The sequence below is a fragment of the Garra rufa genome, chromosome 5, assembly GCF_049309525.1.
Source record: "Garra rufa chromosome 5, GarRuf1.0, whole genome shotgun sequence".
In the NCBI taxonomy this organism is placed as follows: Eukaryota; Metazoa; Chordata; class Actinopteri; order Cypriniformes; family Cyprinidae; genus Garra; species Garra rufa.
Genome location: NC_133365.1, coordinates 24,242,616 through 24,267,549, shown reverse-complemented (window position 1 = coordinate 24,267,549; position 24,934 = coordinate 24,242,616). Strand labels below are relative to the sequence as shown.

The 24,934-nt window shown below is 35.8% G+C and overlaps 2 protein-coding genes across 2 annotated transcripts; one reads left to right on the top strand and one right to left on the bottom strand.

The window, feature by feature from the left end:
- Positions 1-7,009: 7,009 nt before the first annotated feature.
- Positions 7,010-11,642, top strand: crfb12 (cytokine receptor family member B12). Its single transcript, XM_073840567.1, has 8 exons — positions 7,010-7,105; positions 7,341-7,470; positions 7,556-7,740; positions 7,846-7,994; positions 8,085-8,232; positions 9,359-9,501; positions 9,565-9,570; positions 10,206-11,642. Exons 1-8 carry the CDS (start codon positions 7,045-7,047, stop codon positions 10,755-10,757), a joined length of 1,374 nt encoding a protein of 457 aa, XP_073696668.1. The 5' UTR covers positions 7,010-7,044; the 3' UTR covers positions 10,758-11,642.
- Positions 11,643-12,741: 1,099 nt separating this feature from the next.
- bicdl2 (BICD family like cargo adaptor 2) lies at positions 12,742-23,284 on the bottom strand. Its single transcript, XM_073840566.1, has 10 exons — positions 23,235-23,284; positions 21,930-22,469; positions 19,430-19,645; positions 19,075-19,191; positions 18,754-18,900; positions 15,718-15,864; positions 15,447-15,521; positions 15,265-15,347; positions 14,967-15,081; positions 12,742-13,152 (listed from the first exon to the last, which is right to left on the bottom strand). Exons 2-10 carry the CDS (start codon positions 22,179-22,181, stop codon positions 12,979-12,981), a joined length of 1,326 nt encoding a protein of 441 aa, XP_073696667.1. The 5' UTR covers positions 22,182-22,469; positions 23,235-23,284; the 3' UTR covers positions 12,742-12,978.
- Positions 23,285-24,934: the final 1,650 nt, after the last annotated feature.

Sequence of the window (24,934 nt, the reverse complement as noted above, 5' to 3'; positions counted from 1 at the left end):
TAAAGCAGTGAGCAAATGGTTGTGTTCTGTCAATTTTCTCTTACATCTGAATGATATGATGTAGAAACACTGTAATTAGATTGTTTTGATGGGAATTTTGTAATATGAGTGTTCATGAGAAAGCCTATCAAAGCAAAGGTTAGATCCATAAGTCATAGATACAGGGTCATCTGCATTTTACATTGCATTTACACAATGTGATAAAACTGTGAAGAAACTTATCATTGAAGATCATTGTTAAAGGTCAAGTTAAAGGGATAGTTTACCCAAAAATTAAAATTCTGTCATTTATTTTTTTACCCTCATGTTATTCCAAACTTGTAACACCTTTGTTCATCTTCAGAGCACAAATTAAGATATTTTTTTATGAAATCCGAGAGCTTTCTGACCCTGCATAGAGCTGACATGTTCAAGGCCCAGAAAGTCCATGTGACATCAGTGATTCAATCTTAATTTTATGAAGCAACATGAATACTTTTTGTGCGCAAAGAAAACTAAAAATTGCGACTTTATTCAACAATTTTGGGATCTACATCATGGAAGTAAAGTAAAGTTACACAAAAAGTATTCTTGTAGGTCAGAAATCTTTCAGATTTAATCAAAAATATCTTAATTTGTGTTTGAAGATGAACGAAGGTCTTATGGGTTTGGAATGACATTCTGTAATTAATGACAGAACTTTAATTTTTGGGTGTACTATTCCTTTAAATGCTCATGCATAAATCACCTGAAATATGATACTAAAACACCTGAAATAATACTTTTAAAAAAACATTATAGATGGAAAAAATTATATCAGAGGTCAGTTAGTTGCTGTTCAAATACTCATCTAAACAATACATTTTGTCAAAGGAATGCGGTTAAACTAACATGCCCACATTCTCCACCAATAAGCTGTGGGAGAACACACCTTGCCCCTCTGAAGAGACTAATATTCTCAAAGAAGACAAGTTGAAGTTTAGTCAGTTGACAGAGGGTTTACTGAAGACAAACTTCTCCACACTTTCAAAAGTTGTTGAAATAATTAAAAGGATCCAGCTTCAAACTAACTTGCAATACGGAAACACCATTACTTATTCACCTTATTCTTAAACTTGGAAGTAAGCCTATAGGCGAGACTTCCAACAAGAATAACAACATGCAGTAAACGATAAAACTGTTTGCACAACAAACCAGTGTGTTCATAATGAGGATAATACATTAAAATAATATGGTAAGACACACCAGTTTGCAATATTAAGCAGCAAAACAAGCTGTTTAGTACAGCTAAAAATAGCTGGATGCAGATGAGACTGGAAGCCAGACCCATAAAATGTCGAAATGGCCACACCCAATCTTAGGGCAAAAATAAGGTGGATAGGCATAGGGATATTCAGTTGGCATCATTTGTACAAGTTCTAATAGGTTAACAGTACAGATAATTCTAGCATTTTAATTTCAAACAAAGTATCCTTTTTTGACACACAATGTTCTACATTCATAAGAAACTATCTTTGGGGTTGCATGTGAGTCATAAATCCTGCTAGGGCACTTCTGGATCTTCAGCTGGATGGCTGTTGGTTTTTAAACTCTCTTTCTACAAAACACAGCATGAATTGATGAAACATACATCAATTTTTACATTTGACTACAGATCTCCATCTCTGTCTGTCTTGAGCTGCCTGTTTTGCCTTTCTGAAATACGCCAATTAGGTATAACATTATGACAACTAACATGTGACATAAATAACACTGATTATCTCTTCATCACGGCACCTGTTAGTGATTGGCATATACAGTAAGGAAAAAGAATTTGATCCCCTGCTGATTTTGTACGTTTGCCCACTGATAAAAAAAATGATCAGTCTATAATTTTAATGGTGCGTTTATATAACAGTGAGAGACAGAATAACAACAAAAAATACAGAAAAACGCTTAAAAAATGTGGCATTTTAATGAGTGAAATAAGCATTTGATCCTTTATCAATCAGCAAGAATTCTGGCTCCCAGGTGTTTTTATACAGGTAAGGAGCTGAGATTAGGAGCACTCTCATAAAAGGAAGTGCTCCTAATCTCAGTTTGTTACCTGTCCACAGAACCAATCAATCAATCAGATTCCAAACTCTCCACCATGTCCAAGTCCAAAGAGCTGTCCAAGGATGTCAGGGACAAGATTGTAGACCTACACAAGGCTGGAATGGGCTACAAGACCATTGCCAAGCACCTTAGTGAGAAGGTGACAACAGTTGGTGCGATTATTCGCAAATGGAAGAAACACAAAATAACTGTCAATCTCCCTCGATCTATGGCTCCATGCAAGATTTCACCTTGTGGAGTCAAATGATCATGAAAACGGTGAGGAATCAGCCCAGAACTACACGGAAGGATCTTGTCAATGATATCAAGGCAGCTGGGACCATAGTCACCAAGAAAAAAAACTGGTAACACACTACGCCGTGAAGAAATTAAATCCTGCAGCACACGCAAAATCCCCCTGTTTAAGAAAGCACATGTACAGGCCCGTCTGAAGTTTGCCAACGAACATCTAAATAATTCAGAGAAGAACTGGGTGAAAGTGTTGTGGTCAGATGAGACCAAAATCGAGCTCAACTCAACTCACCATGTTTGGAAGGGGGAATTCTGCCTATGACCCCAAGAACACCATCTCCACCATCAAACATGGAGGTGGAAACATTATGCTTTGGGGTGTTTTTCTGCTAAAGGGACAAAACAACTGCACTGCATCAAAGGGGCGATGGACAGGGCTATGTACGCTCAGGGCCAGGGCATTGAATCCAGTCAGGAGATTGAAAATGGGTCGTGGATGGGTATTCCAGCATGACAATGATCCAAAACACACGGCCAAGGCAACAAAGGAGTGGCTCAAGAAGAAGCACATTAAGGTCCTGGAGTGGCCTAGCCAGTCTCTAAACCTTAATCCCATAGAAAATCTGTGGACGGAGTTGAAGGTATAAATTGCCAAACATCAGCCTCGAAGCCTTAATGACTTGGAGAGGATCTGCAAAGAGGAGTGGGCCAACTACAAGAAACGTCTGACCTCTGTGATTGCCAGGGTTTTGCCACCAAGTACTAATACATGTTTTACAAGGAGGTAAAATACTTATTTCACTCATTAAAATTTAAATCAATTCATAACTTTTTTGAAATGCATTTTTATGGATTTTTTTGTTGTTATTCTGTCTCTCACTGTTCAAAAACTTATAGACTTGTACCATTAAAATTATAGACTGATAATTTCTTTGCAAACGTACAAAATAAGCAGGGGATCAATTAATTTTTTTCCTCACTGTATTAGGCAGCAAATGAACATTCTGTCCTCAAAGTTGATGTGTTAGAAGCAGAAGAAACAGTGTTGAACTAGCGACAGGGTCATGGCCAAGGCTTACTGATGCAAGTGGGAAATGAAGGCTGGCCCGTGCGGTCTGACCCAACAAAGAAGCTACTGTAGCTCAAATTGCTCAAGACGTTAATGCTTTTTCTGATGGAAAGGTGTCAGAATACACAGTGCATCGTAGTTTGTTGCGTATGGGGCTGCATATCCACAGACCAGTCAGGGTGCCCATGCAGACCCCTGTCCACCACAAAAAGCGCAAAAAAAAAAACAGTGGGCACGTGAGCATCAGAACTGGACCACAGAGCAATGGAAGAAGGTGGCCTGGTCTGATGAATCACTTTTTCTCTCTTTCTCCTTGGGGAACATGTGGCACCAGGATGCACAATGGGAAGAAGGCAAGCTGGTGGAGGCAATGTGAGGCTTTGGACAATGTTCTGCTGGGAAACCTTGGGTCCTGCCACGTACCACCTACTTTACCTAAGCATCGTTGCAGACCATGTACACCCTTTCACGAAAACAGTATTCCCTGGTGACTGTGGCCTCTTTGAGCAGGATAATGAGCCCTGCCACAATGCAAAAATGGTTCAGGAGTGGTTTAAGGAGCACAACAACAAGTTTGAGGTGTTGACTTGGCCTCCAAATTCCCCAGATCTCAGTCCAATCGAGCATCTGTGGGATGTGCTGAGGCCCCACCTCACAACTTACAGGAATTAAAGGATCTGCTGGTCTCATGGTTCCTCTCCAAGTAAGAGCTGGTCTTTGTCTCATACTCTTCCCTTGAGGGCTTCTTTCCAGGGCATGGCAGGCAAGTGCATATTTATTCTCTAGAAGCTGAGCTAAATGGGTCAGCTACTGTAAATAGTATCGTTTTCATTGTGTGATTCCTAGATGTAATTTTGTCTAATTATAAAGAAGATACTGGCATAGAGGTTCTCTAAAGCTCCTGTATTCTTACATACTGTCTACCTTATTCTTTAACATGGAAGTAAGCCTATGGGCGAGACTTCCGGTTCATTAGCCGCTATTGGAAAATAACGAGAAGAATAACAATGAACACCTTTTGTACAGCTAAAAATATCTGGACGTGGATAAGCCCGAAAGACAGACACATAAAATTTACAAATGGCTATGCTCACTCTTAAGAGGAAGAAAAAGGTAGATCTATCTATAGTTATTATATTTTTTATTTATTTCAGTTGCATGGTCACTTGCAAGGCATTTAAAATAAGCTTGTTCAACCAATATTTATATATAAACATATATATATACACAGTGGGTACAGAAAGTATTCAGACCCCTTTAAATGTTTCACTCTTTGTTATATTGCAGCCATTTGCTGAAATCATTTGACCCCATATTGACAGAAAAACACAGAATTGTTGACATTTTTGCAGATTTATTAAAAAAGAAAAACTGAAATATCACATGGTCCTAAGTATTCAGACCCTTTGCTCAGTATTTAGTAGAAGCACCCTTTTGATCTAATACAGCCATGAGTCTTTTTGGGAAAGATGCAACAAGTTTTTCACACCTGGATTTGGGGATCCTCTGCCATTCCTCCTTGCAGATCCTCTCCAGTTCTGTCAGGTTGGATGGTAAACGTTGGTGGACAGCCATTTTTAGGTCTCTCCAGAGATGCTCAATTGGGTTTAAGTCAGGGCTCTGGCTGGGCCATTCAAGAACAGTCACGGAGTTGTTGTGAAGCCACTCCTTTGTTCTTTTAGCTGTGTGCTTAGGGTCATTGTCTTGTTGGAAGGTAAACCTTCAGCCCAGTCTGAGGTCCTGAGCACTCTGGAGAAGGTTTTCGTCCAGGATATCCCTGTACTTGGCCGCATTCATCTTTCCCTCGAATGCAACCAGTCGTCCTGTCCCTGCAGCTGAAAAACACCCCAACAGCATGATGCTGCCACCACCATGCTTCACTGTTGGGACTGTATTGGACAGGTGATGAGCAGTGCCTGGTTTTCCCCACACTTACCGTTTAGAATTAAGGCCAAAAAGTTCTATCTTTGTTCTCATCAGACCAGAGAATTTTATTTTTCACCATCTTGGAGTCCTTTAGGTGTTTTTTAGCAAACTCCATGCGGACTTTCATGCATCTTGCACTGAGGAGAGGCTTCCGACGGGCCACTCTGCCATAAAGCCCCGACTGGTGGAGGGCTGCAGTGATGGTTGACTTTCTACAACTTTCTCCCATCTCCCGACAGCATCTCTGGAGCTCTGCCACAGTGATCTTTGGGTTCTTCTTTACCTCTCTCACCAAGGCTCTTCTCCCCCGATAGCTTAGTTTGGCCGGACGGCCAGCTCTAGGAACGGCTCTGGTCGTCCCAAACGTCTTCCATTTAAAGATTATGGAGGCCACTGTGCTCTTAGGAACCTTAAGTGCAGTAGAATTTTTTTTGTAACCTTGGCCAGATCTGTGCCTTGCCACAATTCTGTCTCTGAGCTCTTCAGGCAGTTCCTGTGACCTCATGATTCTCATTTGCTCTGACATGCACTGTGAGCTGTAAGGTCTTATATAGATAGGTGTGTGGCTTTCCTAATCAAGTCCAATCAGTATAATCAAACACAGCTGGACTCAAATGAAGGTGTAGAACCATCTCAAGGATGATCAGAAGAAATGGATAGCATCTGAGTTAAATATATGAGTGTCACAGCAAAGGGTCTGAATACTTAGGACCATGTGGTATTTCAGTTTTTCTTTTTCAATAAATCTGCAAAAATGTCAACAATTCTGTGTTTTTCTGTCAGTATGGGGTGCTGTGTGTACATTAATGAGGGAAAAAAGAGAACTTAAATGATTTAATATAACAAAGAGTGAAACATTTAAGGGGGTCTGAATACTTTCCGTACCCACAGTATATATATATATATATATATATATATATATATATATATATATATATATAAATAATTCATATCTTGAAGCTTCTGCTTAATATTTTCAAGATGTTCATGACAACATAATTACCTTCATCAAGTATTGTGCTTGTACCAGGTGCATGCTGGGTGGAGATTGATGAAGACAACAGGCAAGATTCCATTTTGGAGACTGGAACAACCTGTTTCCATGTTTCAGGTAACAGGGGAGGGGCTTAATACATTTAGATCACTAAAGAGGTCTGGACTCGTTTGATATATTGTCAGTGCAAACCTGCACATAGTTGTTCTCTCATTCTACGTACAGTATGATAAATGTTTGCTTTGTATTCATCAAGGCATGCTCTGTAGTGAAAGAGTCACGTTTTTATAGAAGTATTTGGCTTGGATCGTTTGTTTAAACCGAGTCTCAATATGCTGCTGGTATTTAAGATAGATCTGCTGTCTTCAGGACTCGTGTTTTATTTATCAAAACTGAGGTGACTCCAGTGTGGTGAGTATGACTTTAATTCTTCATAATTAGTAGGTTTTTACTGAACACTTGTTTTTATTTTAATATATTTCTCCTTTTGGTATTGAAATGATTGTAATATTAGAATTATAAACTTGTTCTGGCCCTTTAAGTCTAATAATGTTTGCACCAGACTAAACATGCTATTTTGCATAATTCTATTTATGTAAAGCTGCTTTTATTCAATGTTGTTGTTTTTTTTTTTTTTCTCCAATTATCCATATTATCTGTGATCTGTTGTAATTGTTTTGTACCGTTTAATGTTTTTGCAGGATAAACTCACAGCCTTTTTAAAGGTTTGACATGATTTAATGACACAATGACCCACTTCCTGGCCTGCATGTTCACTTTGCTTCAAATATGCCTGACACCCTCTAAAGGTAGCGCATCTGAACTGTTATTTGAAAGCTGCTTCGATGTAGAACAGATATGAAACGCAAATAGTAACCTTTCTTCTTAACCTCACGATGCAAGTTATTAATCTAAACTTTTGTTGCATGCACACATCTTGTTATTGTCAGTACATGTTGGCTTGTGTATTTTGGCATTTATTCATAAATTTTGTTTAATTTGTTTCCTTTGTAATTAATGCTTCAATTATGTAATTATTTTTAGCAATACTTTCTCCTCCAAAGAATCTGACTGTTGGACTATTGGATTTTAAGGCTACAGCTGAATGGCTTCCTGGACAAGGAAATCCTCCTGGCACTAGATATACCTTGGAGTTTATAACTGCACAAAAAATGTACATACAGGCATTTGCGTCTTATCAAATCGATTTTTTAAACAACAGTTTATTGTACTCATGATTGCATTTAAAATTTTGGTAGGTCTGGAGGAAAGTGGAATCGCTCTGCATACTGCACTAACATTGCCGTACTGAAATGTGAACTGGCTTTTGATTGGCAACCAAATGAGCTTCACTGGAATTATTTTGTGAGGGTTCAGGCAACATTTAAAGAGATGAGCTCCAACTGGACAACTATATCAAAGTCTTTCCAGCCATATGGAGACAGTAAGTTCAAATAGATTATAAAAGACTTTTAGAATTAATATCATATGTTGTTTTTGTCAGCAAATCTAAATAATGCTCTTCTGGAATGATTGTGTTTGACTGTAGCACGCCTGAGTTCCCCAGATGTAAAAATCTCAACTGAACAAAAGTCCATTCAAATTAATTTTAGTCACTGGCTGGAATTAAAACCGGAGATCAAACCACTGGAATACCTGCTGTATCTTTTTGAAAACAGTCCTGCAGGAGAATCAAAGGTACTGCATGATATTTTTTTGTTATGTACAATTACTGTTTATTACTACTTGCATGAATGCATTACTCATTTTTTATTTTATTTTTTTTAGTTTGTAGCACTGATATCATCCTCAGAATCTCCCTACATTTTCCATGATGTGCCATCTGGAAAGAACTACTGTGTTAGTGTTTCTGCCAGTCATCAACAAGTCTTGAAGAACAACAACTTCAACACCACCAGATGTGTATTTCTATTAGGTAATAAATGCGTTTTTATTTGTATACTGTGCAGAGTTTTATTCAGCAAGGATACATCAAGTTAATTATTTTAGAGAAATGAGAAGGATCATACAAAATGCATGTTATTTTTTATTTAGTACTGACCTGAATAAGATATTTCACGTAAAAGATGTTTACATATAGTCCACAAGATAAAATAATAGTTGAATTTATAAAAAAATGACCTGAAAATGACCTGAATGATCCACAGCTGTGTTTTTTTTTTCAGTGATAGTTGATAGTCACTTGTTTAAACTGCCTTCAAAAATCCTTCAGGTCCCACAAATTCTTTGTTTTTTCAGCATTTTTGTGTATTTGAACCCTTTCCAAAAATGGCAATGATTTTTAGATCCACCTTGTCAGGACAACTGAGGACAACTGAGGGACTCATTTGCAACTATTACAGAAGGTTCAAACTCTCAATTATGCTTCAGAAGAAAAAAAAAACAAGCATTAGTAGCTGGGGGTGAAAACTTTTCGAATTTGAAGATCAGGGTAAATTTAACTTATTTTGTCTTCTGGGAAACATGTAATGTATCTTCTGTAGCTTCTGTAGGGCAGTACTAATTGAAAAAAATATGATATTTAGGCAACGTTTCAAAAGTTTTCAACCCCCTCCTCTTAATGCTTCGTTTTTTTCTTCTGGAGCATCGAGCGTTCAAACCTTCTGTAATAGTTGCATATGAGTCCCTCGGTCGCCTCAGTGTAAAAAGATGGATCTCAAAATCATCATTTTTGGAAAGAGTTCAAATAAACAAAAATGGTGGAAACCCCAGGATTTGTGGGACCTAAAGGGTTTTTCTGAACAACAACTGGACAGTTTATGTTTTCAGGACAAACAAGACATTCATGAACAACTATCACTACACAAAAAAAACAGGTAACAACACAGTGAACACAGTGAAAAGGGGTCATTTTTGTAAATTCAACTATTATTTTCTCTTGTGGACTATATGTAAACACGTTTATGTGAAATATCTTACTCAGGTCAGTATTAAATAAACAATAACATGCATTTTGCATGATCCCTCTTATTTTGGTAAAATAATTAACATTTTGCAGGATTCTAAAAGGGGGATCTATATGTGTCTATATGTTCTTATAGATTCTACTAGAAGCTTTGTGCTACTGGTGTGCATTGTGGCCATGCTGCTGATTGCTTTTTCAACTGGGATTGTTTTGCTTTTTGGTTGTTTTCACCACATGAGGCTTCTAAACAAGAATCAAAGCATTCCAGGACCTTTGAAGGTATGTAATTCAATACTGTGCAAAAAAACTTGTGTATGTCCTAATTTGATTTCGGAATTCAAGTTTATCGTTAGTTCATTTTTTTAACATTACAAGATGTTATATACAGTATCCACCTTATTCTTCAACGCGGAAGTAAGCCTATAAGCGAGACTTCCAGTTCATTAACCGCTATAGGGATATAACAATAAGAATAAAACATGCAGTAAAGAGTAAAACTGATTGCACTACAAACCAGTGTGTTCATAATTAAGAGAATACATTAAAATAACATGGTAAGACACAGCAATTTGCAATATCAAGCAGCAAAACAAGCTGTTTTGTACAGCTAAAAATAGGTGGACGCTGATGAGACCGAAAGCCAGACCCATAAAATTTACAAAAGGCCGTCCCCGCTCTTATGGGAAAATAAGGTAGATACATTTAGTTTTCTGAGACACTTTTCTATTTTAACTGGTCTTAAAGTCTTTTTTGTAGATGTATTTATTCATTTAACACAAGTGTAATGACACCTGAGCTAACATGAGCTAAGAATGAACAGTTGTATTAAAAAATACAACTGTTCATTATTACTTTATGCTAGTTAATGCATTAACTAAAGTTAACTAATAAAACCTTATTGTAAAAAGATACCAAATAAATAAATGCAATGCTTGGTAGAGGTTCACTATTCTTTAGAATAATAGTGTTTTTGTCCTTTACAGGATGTTAATCCACAACCTCAACGGGTCCTAAAACTAACCCCTGTGGTATCCCAGCCAATTTCAGTGACCCATCCAAAAACAGATGACTATTTTTCTTCATCAGAGGAAGACTCCAAGGATGGCTCTCGGTTCTATCACCCGAGAGAAAACCTTATATCATCTATCGCCAGTGTCGACCCACCTGAGCAAGCTGAGGAGGCTAAGATATCAAATCAGTGTTATAAGTACACACCAGCTAATGATATGGAAGATAGTGCTGAAAGCATAATATCTGAAAACGGTGACGGCAATATGCATCCAGGAAGTGAATCTGAATATTTCTGTGCTTTAAACCATTCAGGATCATCCAAAACACTACAAACGGTTACTATGAACATGTCTGTAAACTCAGAGATTGATAGATATTGTGCAGAAGAAACTCTTTCGTGTTCTTCTGGCAGTGCCTGTGAAAGTGAAGTGCTTGCTGATGAGGAGGAGGAGGAAGAAGAGGAGGATGGCTTGTTTTTGCCTGATTCCTCAGAAAGTGGCTATGAACCCAGAAATTGGTATTAATAAACTTCCAAATCTATACTAACTATGACGCTCTTAAAGAGGATCTACATATGCTGAACCTTCTTCCAAAGGTGGAGTCTGCAACCAAATTCAAGCAAAAAACTTTCCACCTCAAATCTGAGCCATGCAAGTAGATGCAAAAAATTTAGTGACGCAGGTGATCAGTATGTCTATAACATGAGGGAATAACACTATAAAAGCAATCTGGGATTACACCCAAGAGAACTATCCGTTAGCATTCCCTTTCATCTCAATGGCACTTGTACTGTTTTCTCCTCTACAAGAACTCACAAGAACTCTCTCCTGCATCAGGAACATAAACATTTTTTTAGACTCTCAAGCTGAATTCTGTAAGGTAGAATGGAACTTTGGACCAAAAAGGGTCCTGGTTAATGACCATCTTGTTGCCCAGTTGAGTCACTATAAGTGAGTCATGTTGAACTGTGGTGCCTACTTCAGGAATAAGTTGGAGCTACACATTCTGTCGATAAATGGCTGTTCTGACACTTTAAACCGACTCTAGGTGCTACATGAAGCAATTTAAGATGCAGTGCAATATCTGACAGACCTAAAATATTGGAAGATTGCAATTCTAAGGTTGGTATGGTTTAATGTTTTAAAAGAATAAATGCAAGCCTGCATTTATTTGATCCAAAGTACAGCAAAAACTAACATTTTGAAATATTTTTACTTCTATCACTTTATTTTTATTACTTTTATTTTAATATATTTTAAAATGTAATTTATGCGTGTGATTTCAAGGCTATTTTTTTTTTGCATCATTACTCCAGATGATTGCATTATGACCCTTCAGAAATTATTCTAATATTCTGATTTGCTGCTCAAAAAATGTTTTTTTTTTTTTTTTTAAACAGCCAAGTAGAATTTTTCAGGTTTCTTTGATGAATAGAAAGTTCAGAAGAAAAGCATTTATCTAAAATAGAAATCATTTGTAACATTATACATGCATTTATCATCACTTTTAATCAATTTAAAGCATCCTTGATGAAAAAAAAAAATTAATTACTATAATTTCGTTCCCAAAAAATTATACTGACTGCAAGGTCTTGAATGGTATAGTGTATAATGTGGCAAAAGTGTTTTATTTCAGATAAATGCTGACCTTTGGATCATTCTATCCATCAAAGAATCCTGATTGTTTTAAATATTGATAATAATAATAATAAAAAATTGGACAATGAAGCTGTAAAGATGCTGAAAATTAAATTCACAGGAATAAATTACATTTAAAATATATTCCAATTGAAAGCAGCTATTATAAATAGTCAAAATATTTCAAAATATTACTGCTTTTGCTGTAGAAAACTTTTTACAAGTGCTTGAAAAGTAAATATTGTCGTTCCCACAATTCTTTTAATGGAATTCTCCATTTTGCTTATTTTAAACTGACTCAAAGATAGTTTATAAGATTGAAGTTGATAGTTTGTCTCCTGTTTGCAAGATTCTTTGTTCATCTCACTGAATTATTACAGTATTTGTAAAAAGAATGTTTGGAAATCTAAAACTACTCACTATTAGTGAGTACACACACACACACACATATACATATACATATATACATATATATATTATATTATATATAATCTTTATATATATTTCATTATGCAACAGTTTTACTGTCATTTTACTGTGGAGGTTTTATTTTTTATGCCATATTCTATTTGAGAGTGTGTCTATGTACAAACACTGTAAAGCACTTTTCTATTAATTTTAAAATGGTGCTACAATATATAATTAAAGATTTTATTTTTTCATCATGGGTCATTATGTATATTGGGGCACATATCTGTCTTGTATTTGAAAAATGTGAGAGGTTGAGAGTGTGAAAGTTTTGTTTACATGAAATGTTACTGACTGTAATGCGGTGTAATGCCTTACTGAACTGCCTTTAATGGTGCTGAAAAGGCCATTTCTTTTATGGTTTAAAAATTATAAACTCCTATAAAATAGTCAAGGAAAAAAGTAAATGCTATACTTTTATTTTTATGTATGATTTTGAAGTTGCAAATAAATATTGAAAAACATAAATATGCATTAGTGCCGCTATGGAATACATATAATTTTCATTTCTATTTTCTTTCTATTTACACATTTGGGTGATTTTTAATCAAAGATTATTTGACATTTGTTGAAAAAAGTAAGAAATCTCCCATTATTGTATTCTCTTCCCTTTCGTCCCTTTTTTTTTTTTGTCCTCCGGTCAGTCTCCCCCAAATAAAGAAGAGAAAAACCCTTTCCTTCCGTCTTCCCCACGTACACGCAGTGATTTGGTAGCACGGGTGCCTCTTTGAAGGCCTGGCTGTTCTTTGTTTTCCTTTTCTTTCTCTTTTTGCTGGAGTTGAACCTGATGACAGATCACTAGACGCATATCCTCCTGGAACAGAAATTTTGTGAAGGCATCAGTACACTATTAGATAAAGTTTATTAATACACTTTTGAGTAATAACGTAAGTTGATAAATAATGAAAATCAAATGGGCTCAAAACATTCACGTTCAAAATTATTCAACCCCCAAAAGTCAAATCTGGTTCTGAATCTTTAATTCTTTAAAACCACCAATAAACGCTGCCTGTAAGTGTTGAGAAGCTTCTGTCACCCCTCTACTGCAATCTTGGCCCATTCCTCGCCTGAAAAAGCTTTCCGATCACTGTTCCAATTGAACAGGCCACTCATGAACTGTCTGATCCCTGAACCAAGCTTAAGTAGATTTGGATGTATACTTTCGGATGGCTGTCCTGCAGGAAAGACCACTGTTCAGTTAGCTTCAGTCTTTGCACCAAAGCCATTATAATTCTAGCAAAAATGGCCTGACACTTTAAAGAATCCATGATGTCCTTCATACAGTCATGATTTCCACTTCCTGCAACAAAACAATCCCGCAACGGGACTGATCCACCTCCATGCTTGACTATGAAGATGGTGAAAATGGTGTTCTTCTGCTTATAAGCTTTGCCTTTTTTGCACCAGACATACCGCTGATCCTGGAGTCCAAAAAGTTCCAGTTTGGTCACATCACTCCATAAAACATTCTTCAAGAACTCCACAGGTCTATCCAAATGAATTTTAGCATGTCCAAGTCAATGTTTTATGTTCTTCCTGGTTAAGAGTGGCATTCGGCATGATGCCCCAACATAAAAGCCATGCTTGTCTAGTGTTCATCTTATAATCTGCAATGAAATGTTTTTCCACCTTTCACTGGGTCATCTTGAAAGTCTTTGGCTGTACATTGCCGGTTTTTCCTCAGTTGTTCTTTCATCAACACAAAGGTTTTCTGGTACAACACATTTTAAGCTAAGGAATAAGGCTGCCAGCTGTCTCTGCAGGAACTTTTATTGTCTTGGAAATCTTCAGATAACCTTAGACTTTCTAAAATAATACAATTATTTATTCTCTATAGCTTTTGTGAGAGCTCTGTTGACTTTGTCATATTAACTACTCAAATTGCAGCACATGCACTGGCTAACTGTATTTATGTGTAGCAGCTCAAGCTAATTCTGTTTTTTAACAGATTTTCTAAAGGCATAATTGTGTTTTAAGACAGTTTTGTTCTCCACCATACAAATAAGTGACTAAAAACAGCAATGTTGAATAGGTTGAATAATAATGACATGGCTTTGAAATAAAAAAAAATTCAAATTCAAAAACTCAAAATTACATTATATATTAACATTATCACTTTTAATATGGCAGTAATCTGCTATAGATTTATTTTTATAAAGTCCTAGATCTTCACAAAAGCTTGTATTTGTAAAGTAGTTTACTCTCTGGGGGGTTGACTAATTTTGATTGCAACTGTATAATAAATACATGCAATGCATAATGGGAGTTAACTATCATTTATAACAATACAGTGTATGTTCTATACAGTTTGTCACTGCAGGAACTAAAACGGTCCTAAGACTAACCCCTGAGGAACCCCTGAGAAAAAAATTGCACTGGCCTGGCTAGAAAACATTAATAAGAACTGAGTTTCTGTCAGCTGTGTTTCTGAATTCGAGAAGGATGTCAAAGACCACTCTCTTTGCAAGGCATATGAGATATGGATATGCATTTTATTTAAAAAAATGTGAGTACTTCTAGTGAATAAAATAATTCTACAATATTTAGGGTGGTTTCTAGGGTGTACCTCTTTACTAACAAACCGCAATTGGCATTACTGGATTAGAAATTAATTACTAAATTACTAACCTGCCAAGACTCAACTTCCTGAGACAGTGCCACCTTGTGTCTGATAGTGTTCAGAAGCTGCTGGTTGAGTGCATCACGTTCTTGTCGGGCCAAAATGATCTCCTCTTCCAAGGCACTATGGGTGATAAGGGAAAAAAAAAAGATTGGGCTGGACAAAACAATAGACTGTGTCAAGCTACAGACTATTATGCAAAATATGATCATGCATAGTTAGCTTATCACTTTATCTCTGGCATTAAATATGACACACAGAGAACAAAAAGGTAGACATTGAAAAGCCTTTTGATTCAGTTCTCACCTGTACGTAGGTTTACCAGGACTGTTATGAAACTGCTTCACCTCCTCCCTCAGCTCTTCTAATTCAGTTTCTCTAGACTGTAGCTGATGAAAGAACAAAACATTGCATATCACCTTAAATGAAGATACTCAATGTACATGCATGCTATTGTGATGTCAATGTCATCATATTACGCAGCTAACCTCGTTCTGTAACCTCTGAATTTCTTCTTCCTTTTCTTGCAAAAAGGCTGAATGGGCCAAAATGGTTTCTTTGGCCTGTTGGAGATCAAAATGAAAACAACCAGTTAGCAAAAACAGAAAGTATAGTGATGAAAAAAGCTGGGTGAGGAGAAAAACAAAGACCATACAAATATAAAACCCAAAGATGTTTGATCAGTGCTATAAATATTTGCTACAAGCTAAGTTGTAGCATGCACACCTATCTTTTTACTAAACAGGGGTTGAGCGCTACCTGGGACTGTTGGATCTCACTCTGAAGTGACAAAGGGAAGCAGGTAGCCTCCCCCAGACTGGCCTCTTCTCCCAGGGCTTGAACCCTTTGCTGTAGGGTACGGTTGACCGTGCGCAGCTGAAACACTGTGCTGTGCTCCTGTTCCAGCTGTGAAAGAGCCAGAGACAGCCAGACTGAAACTCTCTAGGGGTAAGTGAACTCGGACCAATGAAATCTGAACCTAAAACCTAGACTGCCTAATTCCTATATAATTTAGGACCAATATATTTCAGTGGATTTTCAAAATGTGCATTTATGCCCTCAGAACAGAACTGTCCATTTTGCTTTAAAACAGGGGTGCACAACCCTGTTCCTGGAGATCTACCATCCTACAAAGTTCAGCTCCAACCCTAATCAAACACACCTGAACTAGCTAATTAACCTCTTAGTAGCATTTGATAATTACAGACAGCTGTGTTGGAGAAAGGGTTAGAATTAAAGTCGGCAGGCAGGTAGATCTCCAGGAACAGGTTTGGGCACCCTTGCTTTAAATATTAAATATATATAATAAATAAAAATAAAATGATATATATTTTTTGAGCAATTAAAGCAATTTTATTTGTGCATGCAGCAAACACCAAGGGATTAAGTTGCTAAAAGCCATTAATCTACTAATTATTAAGGTCAAAGTATTAAGGTTTAGTTTAGCCCCTGCTGGTTAAAGTCATAACCATCTTTTTCCATTGACAGCCATTTAAAAATATCCATGTATTTTGACTAAATAAGTGTTCTTACATGCAACATACAATACTGTTCATGGGTTGGGGGTTGGTAAGATTTTTTGGTTTGTTTTTGACTGTTATACATTAATATTTTGAATTGTTATAAGTTGAATTGTTTAAGTTTTATAATATTTTACTTGGGTTTGGGGTTATTTAAGTGAATTTTTTTAATTATATTAACATTTATCCTGCTTAATATTTACACTGCCATTGAAAAGTTTGGGATCAGTAAGATTTTTAATGTTAATCTTACGGTGATCAAAATTATGGTCTTTTAATCTTACGGTCATCAAGGCTGGATATATTTGATCAAAAAAAAAGAAAGAAGAAAAAAAAGTAAAATAACGTTTTTTTTTTGTTTTTTTTTTATATTTATTAAAGTGCCCTGTTATGGATTATGAAAGGTTCATATTTAGTTTTTGGGAGTCCCCAGCAACAAGTTGACATGCATGCAAGGTCTAAAAACACTTGCATTGCTTATAATATGCATTTATTTTTACCTTATTTGCTTAACGATTCAAATTTCCAAACCTCTCCTTTGCATGACGCTAATCTGCGGTGATTGGTCTGTGTCCTAGCCTTTTGTGATTGGTCTACTGCGTGTAGCGCATGTCGGAAATGGAATGCCCATCACCATTACATTAAACACATAAACAGCCATGGTATATGTGTTAACCCAACGTAGAAACTTATTGATAATGCACTGCAGTTTGTACACCAACGTATTGCTCTATTCATCATAACACCAAGTAATAACAACGACAAACATTCGCTATTAATCGACACATTTCTAGACAATTGAGAGCAAACAGATAATGCCGTAACATACTCTAACTGTACCCTAACAGATTTACCCTCACAGTGCAGAGCACAGCGTATTCTCGACATGACGCTATCCACAGGAATCTGCTACAGTGTCTGAGGGAAGGGAAGTTTTCCTGGGTCTGCACGGGCAACAAGTGGGTGGGCAATATGCTGATGTTTCATGCTGACATCAACATGAAACAGCTTAAGATCTGTTTTAAAATAAAGACTTGTTTACATGACTCTAATTCAACTTTTTCTTTTGAAAGACAATAACTTTATACATGGTGCACTTCAGATTTAAAACTTTGCAGGATGTTTTCATTCACACTGCATGAAAGTAATTTTAAAAACTCCATAATAACGGCACTTTAAAATATAATTTATTCCTGTGATCAAAGCTGAATTTTCTTCAGTCATTACTCCAGTCTTTATTGTTAAATTATCCCTCAGAAGGTTATTGTAATATGCTGATTTATTATCGGTGTTGGAAACAGTTGTGCTGCCTAATTTGCTTTTTTGGAAGCTGTGATGTTTTTTAGGATTCTTTAATTAATAATAAGTAAAAAAAAACAGCATTTATTTAAAATCTTTTCTAGCAATATACAATACCATTCAAAAGTTTAGGGTCTGTAAAATTGTATTCTCTGTTAAAAAAAAAGAATACTTTTATTCAGTAAGTGTTAAACTGATAAATGTCATAGCAAAGACTTATACTGTTAGGAAAGATTTATATTTTCAATAAATGCCGTTTATTCATCAAAGAATCCTGAAAAATATATCACAGGTTTCAAGTAAATATTTGGCAGCACAACCATTGCCAACATAGATAATTCTAACAATAAATCAGCATATTAGAATGATTTCTGAAGGATCATGTGACACTTAAGACTAGAATAATGGCTGATGAAAATTCAGTTTTGCATCACAAGAATAAACTATATTTTAAAGTATATTATAATAGAAACCATTCATTTATATTGTAATTACATTTCACACTATTACAGTTTTTTCTATATTCTTAATCAAATAAATGCAGCCTTGATAAGCATAAGAGACGTCTTTAAAAAAAACATTACAAGTCTTATTGATCCCAAACTTTTGAATGTGTACGTGTGAAACACTGACGCATTTTTTCAAGATCTGATGAATAGAAGATTCAAAAGAACAGTTTTTGAATAGCTGAGATTTCATTATGTTAAATTAGACATTTCATTTCAGTGCTTCACTCTTTGTGGCGGACTCTTAAAAGTATGAAAAGGACTTTCCAACAGTACTGTAGCTGGAGTTTGTAGATTAGAATGAGCCCCGGTGCAGCTTCACATCACTAAATGCAACAAATCAATTTGTATGTTAAATGCAGGGTGTAAATTCTAATTAGATACAGTATTTATCTGAGATATCCATCCTATATAGATATTTACTCTCCATCTGCTATATACAGTACTTTCCTGCTCAAATTCGTCCTCACCTCCGTTTCTTTATCTTTCAGACTGGTCTGTAGCTCAACCACCCTTTCTCTCAATCCATCCCTCTCAGATCTCAGCCTGTGGTTGTCTTCTTGAGTTGAATTCAGTCGTTCATCCATATGAGTACAGCGCTCTTTTAAAACTCTGGTCTATGATACAGGATCAGCAGTGAAAAACAGTAGACAAAAACAGTGAATCAACATACTTTCTTTGATTATTTTGCTATAAATCAAAATTGACCATGTCAAAATATCAAGATTAATTGGCCTGGCTGATCTATATAGGTCTAATTCCATTTTGGATTAATAATTGTGAGTCTATACCTCTGCTTGCAGACTGTCCAGTCTAGCAGAGCTTATGGATTTGCTAAAACTTGTATCCTCCATTTCTTCTCTCAAAGAACGAAGCTCAGTACGCAAAGTATGCTCTAAAGCAACTGCCTAGAAGAAAAAAGGAGAGAAAAAGGTATAAATGCAGTCAAACGTTATTTTAGGACTGTTTCTGACATAAGACAGATACCTAAACCTGCTGATCTTCATTCCAGCCCTCTATCTAACTATATCTAACTTCGTCACTAGACATGTTTACCCACTTACACCTGGATGCCTGAATAAAAAGATTTTGCAAGTTGTTGTTAAAAATAATACAAGTGTGGACTTCAAGCTACTGATTGGTCACCTCTGCCAGCTGTTCCACAAGTTTTTGGTTGTGGTTGGACAGCTGAGTCAGTTGCTCACTCTCCTCACGACGCCGGTCACGAATCAGAACGTGTTTTTGTTCCAACTGCGCACGCAACGCTGTGATGTCAGTCTGCAGTTCTGCTTCCCGCTGACTTGCCTCGAGGTCCCGCACCTCCAGACGTCGCTGCAGCATGTGTTTCTCCTGCTGCATAGCCTGTTGTACAGAGACAAACAAACTTTGTATGTAATTCACACACACAAAGAGTTCTTTAATGATGTTAACAGGTTTGATTTAGAATCATATCTACCTAAATGAGCTTCTTATGATGAATTTAAGAAACTTCTAGGTGTTTTTGAAGGTGGTATAAGTATAAAGTAACATCTCTGCAATTGTAACATGCAAAAATCCCTTGTCTGGTGCTTTATAGAGATTTGAGACCAAAACTGAAGATCCCACATCATTTTACTAAGCAGGAGATAAAAACACTCAAAATCAATAATGTTTGAGCATTTTTCTCTTTAACTTTATTTCTCGTACTTCTTTTCAGGCAAGTCCACTAGTAAACGGTTAACCAGTATGTATTTTTAAGCGTGTTAAGAATTCTTTGCTCACTAAAAATACAATTTTTTATTAAAAATACAGTAAAAACAGCAATACTGCAAAATATATTTACAATTTACAATAACTGTTTCCTAGTTTTAATTCTAATTTATTTCAGTTTGAGCAAAGGTGAATTTTTAGCATAATTACTCCAGTCTTCAATGTCATGATCCTTCATAAATCATTCTAATATGCCCATTTGATGCCAGTGTTGGGGGTAACGCATTACAAGTAACATGAGTTACGTAACTAGTAAAGTAATTCATTTCTTTTTAATTTACAAAAAAATATCTTAGTTACTTTTTCAATTAAGTAACGCCATTACTTTTTTCCCCCTCTTTATTGACTGACAAATCAATAAATATTGAGAGAAATCTGCAGTCGGTGTAGATGCATTGTGTACTCTGTATAAACATAATGTTACTGTAGGTCTAGACTAAATGTGAACAGTCATTAATTGATCTCTTTTGCAAAAAAACAGATTCAGTATTCCTCAAAATGAATAAAAACAGTGAAATGCAAACACTAATATGACATTCAATATGAATATGACACAAACATGCAATTATTAAATATGTTAAATAACATATTCTTTATGTATTTAATCCCATTTTATTAACCGGTGTGTTTGCTGCTGACCTTCGATGATCCAATTCAACCATACTAATAACCAAAAATTACATTAGATAAACTAACATTTGTGCTTAATTTTTTTATTGCTCCTGTGTTCTATACAGACGTGAATTTTATTTTTTCTTCAGCCTGAAATGTATTCATTTCACTTTTGGTGTGAAAGGGCTTTTACATTTGCCAAAAAAAATAAAACTCATTATATTTAAAACAAACAAGCAAACCCTGGCCAGATTTGACAAGTAACGCAAAAGTAATGTAATGCATTACTTTCCATAAAAAGTAACTAACGTAACTAGTTACTTTTTTAGGGAGTAACGCAATAGTTACTTTTAAAAGTAACTTTCCCCAATATTGTTTGGTACCTACTTATCATAAATGTAATATTTTTGTGCAAATCATGATGTATTTTTTCAGCTGATGTATACGAAGTTCAAAAGAACAGTATTTATTTGAAATAAACAATAAACATTTTGCAACAATGTTAAAATCTTTATTATAATTTAATGTGTCCTAGCTGAATAAAAGTATTTGAATGGTGTAAATATAATCAATAACCACCTTTTAAATATTTCGTCCATTACAACAGTAAAGGACAAGAACATTTGCTAGATAAATTTAATTTTAGACATGTGATGGTTAATGTTTTGTGTTGCTTTACAATGCATTTGATTATTTTTTTTATTTTATTGTGACAGACCTTTTATATGCTGTTATTATTTACTCTTCTTATAATGGTTTAAAGAAGGAACAATGGATTGTATATGTGTGAAGCACCATAAGCACAAATTTCTCTACTGGAGTGGACAATAAAGTATATTTTAATTAAATTCAAAAAAAAAAAAAAAATCAGTTAGCTAAGAGTTTATATGGTTAACTAAAAAAGAAATCAGAACGGTGAATCTAGTAACAATCATAGTAACTAGTAACATGTCATGTATTTTTTCTACAGTGCCAAGGCCTGTTCACACCAAAAATGATAAAGTTAACTAATTAAAGAAAAGTATTAGCATCCACACCAGCGGATGATAATGTTTTAGTCAGGTGGATTCACGCAAACAAAATTACAAATAAACAAAAATCAGCTAAAAAAAGGTTCTGAAATTAATTCTCACAATATCATTCCACTGTGTTGTTACAGTTGAGGTGTTGACTATCACTAGTCTCAGAACTGGAATGACAGTTAACACTTTATAGTTATCATTCTTGGTGTGTGAACAGGCCTATCGAAACTCCATGACTTTTGACCATTCATTCTCATTCATACCTCCATCTCCCTTTCCATCTGCTCTATCTGAGCGGCCAGCTCCTCGTTTTTCTCCAGCAAAGCTTGGCCCACCTCAGCAGCCAAGATTAGGTCCTTCTCCAGCAGTGTAGGACTGCTGTCATCCTGAGGTGAAGCGAGAAGATCATCCGTTCCCATTGTAGGCGCCATGATCCGGTGACCGGATGAAGTGAAGGGAAAGAAAGAATCCTCCAGGATGGGAGAGGGCAGGTTCTCCTTCTTAGATGGAAACATTGGTCTGTCCCTTAAGTTCACAGCTGAACAGGACTCCAAGTAACTGTCCTGGTAGTCAAAAGTTGTTCATCTGCATCCTTCCCAGTCTAAATGCTCTAGTCTAGACTGGGTTGTCTTTAAAGTTAACAAGAAAGCACTGTGTAACAGAACCGGACACCTCTTGGTTTTGTGATCAACCCTTGTGTGTGTCACATGTAGGGTGTGCTGTTGTTGAAGGTTCCTCCAAGGGTGGAATAATCAGTTGATTTATTGTTTCCTTTATCTTGAGTCTTCCTTATAAATCTTCCTCTGGATAAAAACATGTTGGAACAGGTGACAATTGTGTTGAAACTCACCCTGAAGTTTATGAGACAAAGCAGGCAGGTGTATTCATATATAATATCTATTCCTCCTGGACTGTAAAGAGCTTGGATGTCTTCCTTATACAGTATGTGTATCCAAACACCACAATATCCTTTTCTACCTTTGGGCATTTCTATTGTTGTCTAGGAGCTTCTTTTGTGGACATGACCAACATAACAAAGTTTCAGTGTTTCTCTCACATTCCAGTAGTCTGAAAGACTCCTTAGTGGCCCAGTGACTACACCCCTTACAATTGGCTAAACAGGTTTTAAAGAGCACAGGTAACTACGACATAGGTGACCTCTTTAGTTCTGATATTCACCACCATTTTATTTAAAACAGCTGAGAAATGTTTTCTTGGAATAAAACAGGCTGCTTTCCTGTCTGTGGCTCATAATGGAGGAAACACAGGCATAGGATGACATTAATGGATGTAAACCGGAACCTCTGACTAAAGTGTTTATTATTAATATGATGTGGTATTGTATGACATTGAAATGGTGGAATTAACTACAACATTAGTCTAATGCAATGTAAATAAAACAACTCAAACAGATTGTATCAACTTCGCAGCAAATAAAAGACTTAAGAACTTAAAAGAATGTTTTATATTTTAAATAATTTTCTTGTAAAGTCGGTAAGAAAGCATAGGTTAGTAGTATAAACGTTTCTGTTGAGTAGTTAGAACAAGTAATGCTTTGTTTTTCCTACCTGGGAAGTTCCTGCTCCAAACTTAGCATGAAAGGTGACAGGGAGGTACTACTGGTCGCCTTGGAACCGCCGCTGTAAAGCTAACTAGGCCACACCTTTCACACTGCGTCATCAGTTAAATGGGCGGGGCCGGAGCACGCAAACAGGATAGGTGACACTGACGTCAGTCGTTCAGGTGAGATACAGTCACTGAGACAGTTGAAAACTTAGATTTATTTATTTAATGGAATTACGTCATTTAATTACAAAACAAATGTAACTAACCTGTTACAGTTACTGAGAAAAAATGTGTAATTAATTACTAAAATGTTAACCATTGCAAAGGGGTTTACATGCGAATATTTTCACACACATACAGTTTTGATTGATTTCTTTACCTAATTTCATTGAATGCTAATGTTTCAGGAATTTAGGACACAGGCTTATTTGATGACTGTTTTATTTTCTATTTGGGTTTATGTATATAAAGTCAAACCAAAATGTATTCAGAAACCTTCAAAATTAAAAAAAATAAAACTTACGTTATCGCAGTCTATTTGCTATAATTTAAAAAATGGTAATAAAATATGACAAGAACTCAAGAGTTAAACTGTGTTCAGAACAAATTCATCTTGATAATGTCAGATAACACTGATAAAAAAAAGTATGTAACAAAACATGGTCAGGTCAAAATGTCAAATCAAATTTTTGGTCTCAATTTTTTTTTAATCAATTTCATTGGTAGTCCACTGTATGAAGAATTTTTTGGGTATAATACCTCACATTTTGCTTTATTTTGCTGTTCTCATTTACATAAATGAACTATAGTGTCCTGCGCCCATTAGTAAAAAAATATCAAATATTATATCTGGTGTCTGAATATATATATTTTTTTAACATTAATAACAGTTTTTTCCCAAATGCATTGATAGATGCAAGTATTATTAAAGTACTGTATATTTTTATGATTTTACATCTGTATTTAACACACATGCATGTATATAGATTTAAGAAAAATAAGTTATGCTTATATATGAAATATATTTATATATAATATAAAATTATATAAAGTGCCTTGCAAAAGTAGCTTATTCTTTTTTTTCACATTTTGTTTTGTTGCAGCATTATGTTAAACTGCTTTAAATTAGTTTTTCCCCACATCAATTTACATTCCATACACCATAATAATGACAAAGCAAAAACCAGATTTGCAAATTTTACAGATTTATTAAAAATAAAACACTGAAATAAGTACATTCCATAAGTATTCATACTCTTAACTCAGTACATAGTTGAAGCACCTTTACAGCCTCAAGTCTTTTGGGGTATGATGTGACAAGCTTTGCACATCTGCATTTGGCAATTATCTGCCATTCTTTGCCTCACCTTTTCACCTCTCAAGCTCTGTCAGCTTGGATGGGGGCTGGCAGACATTTTCTAGGCTGGCAGACATTTTCCTAGTGGTTCCAATCGTCTTCCATTATGGATAATGCTTCGGTGAACCTTCAATGCAGCAGATTTTTTTTCTGAACTCTTCCCTAGATCATTGCCTTAACGCAAGTCTGTCACTGAGCTCTACAGGCAGTTATCTTGACCCCAGGACTTGGTTTTTGCTCTGATATGCATTTTCTTTTGATGACCTTTTCTGAGGGGTGTGTGCCTTTCTAAATCATACTCATTCAAATGAATTTGCCACAGTTTAACTCCACTCGAAGTGTAGT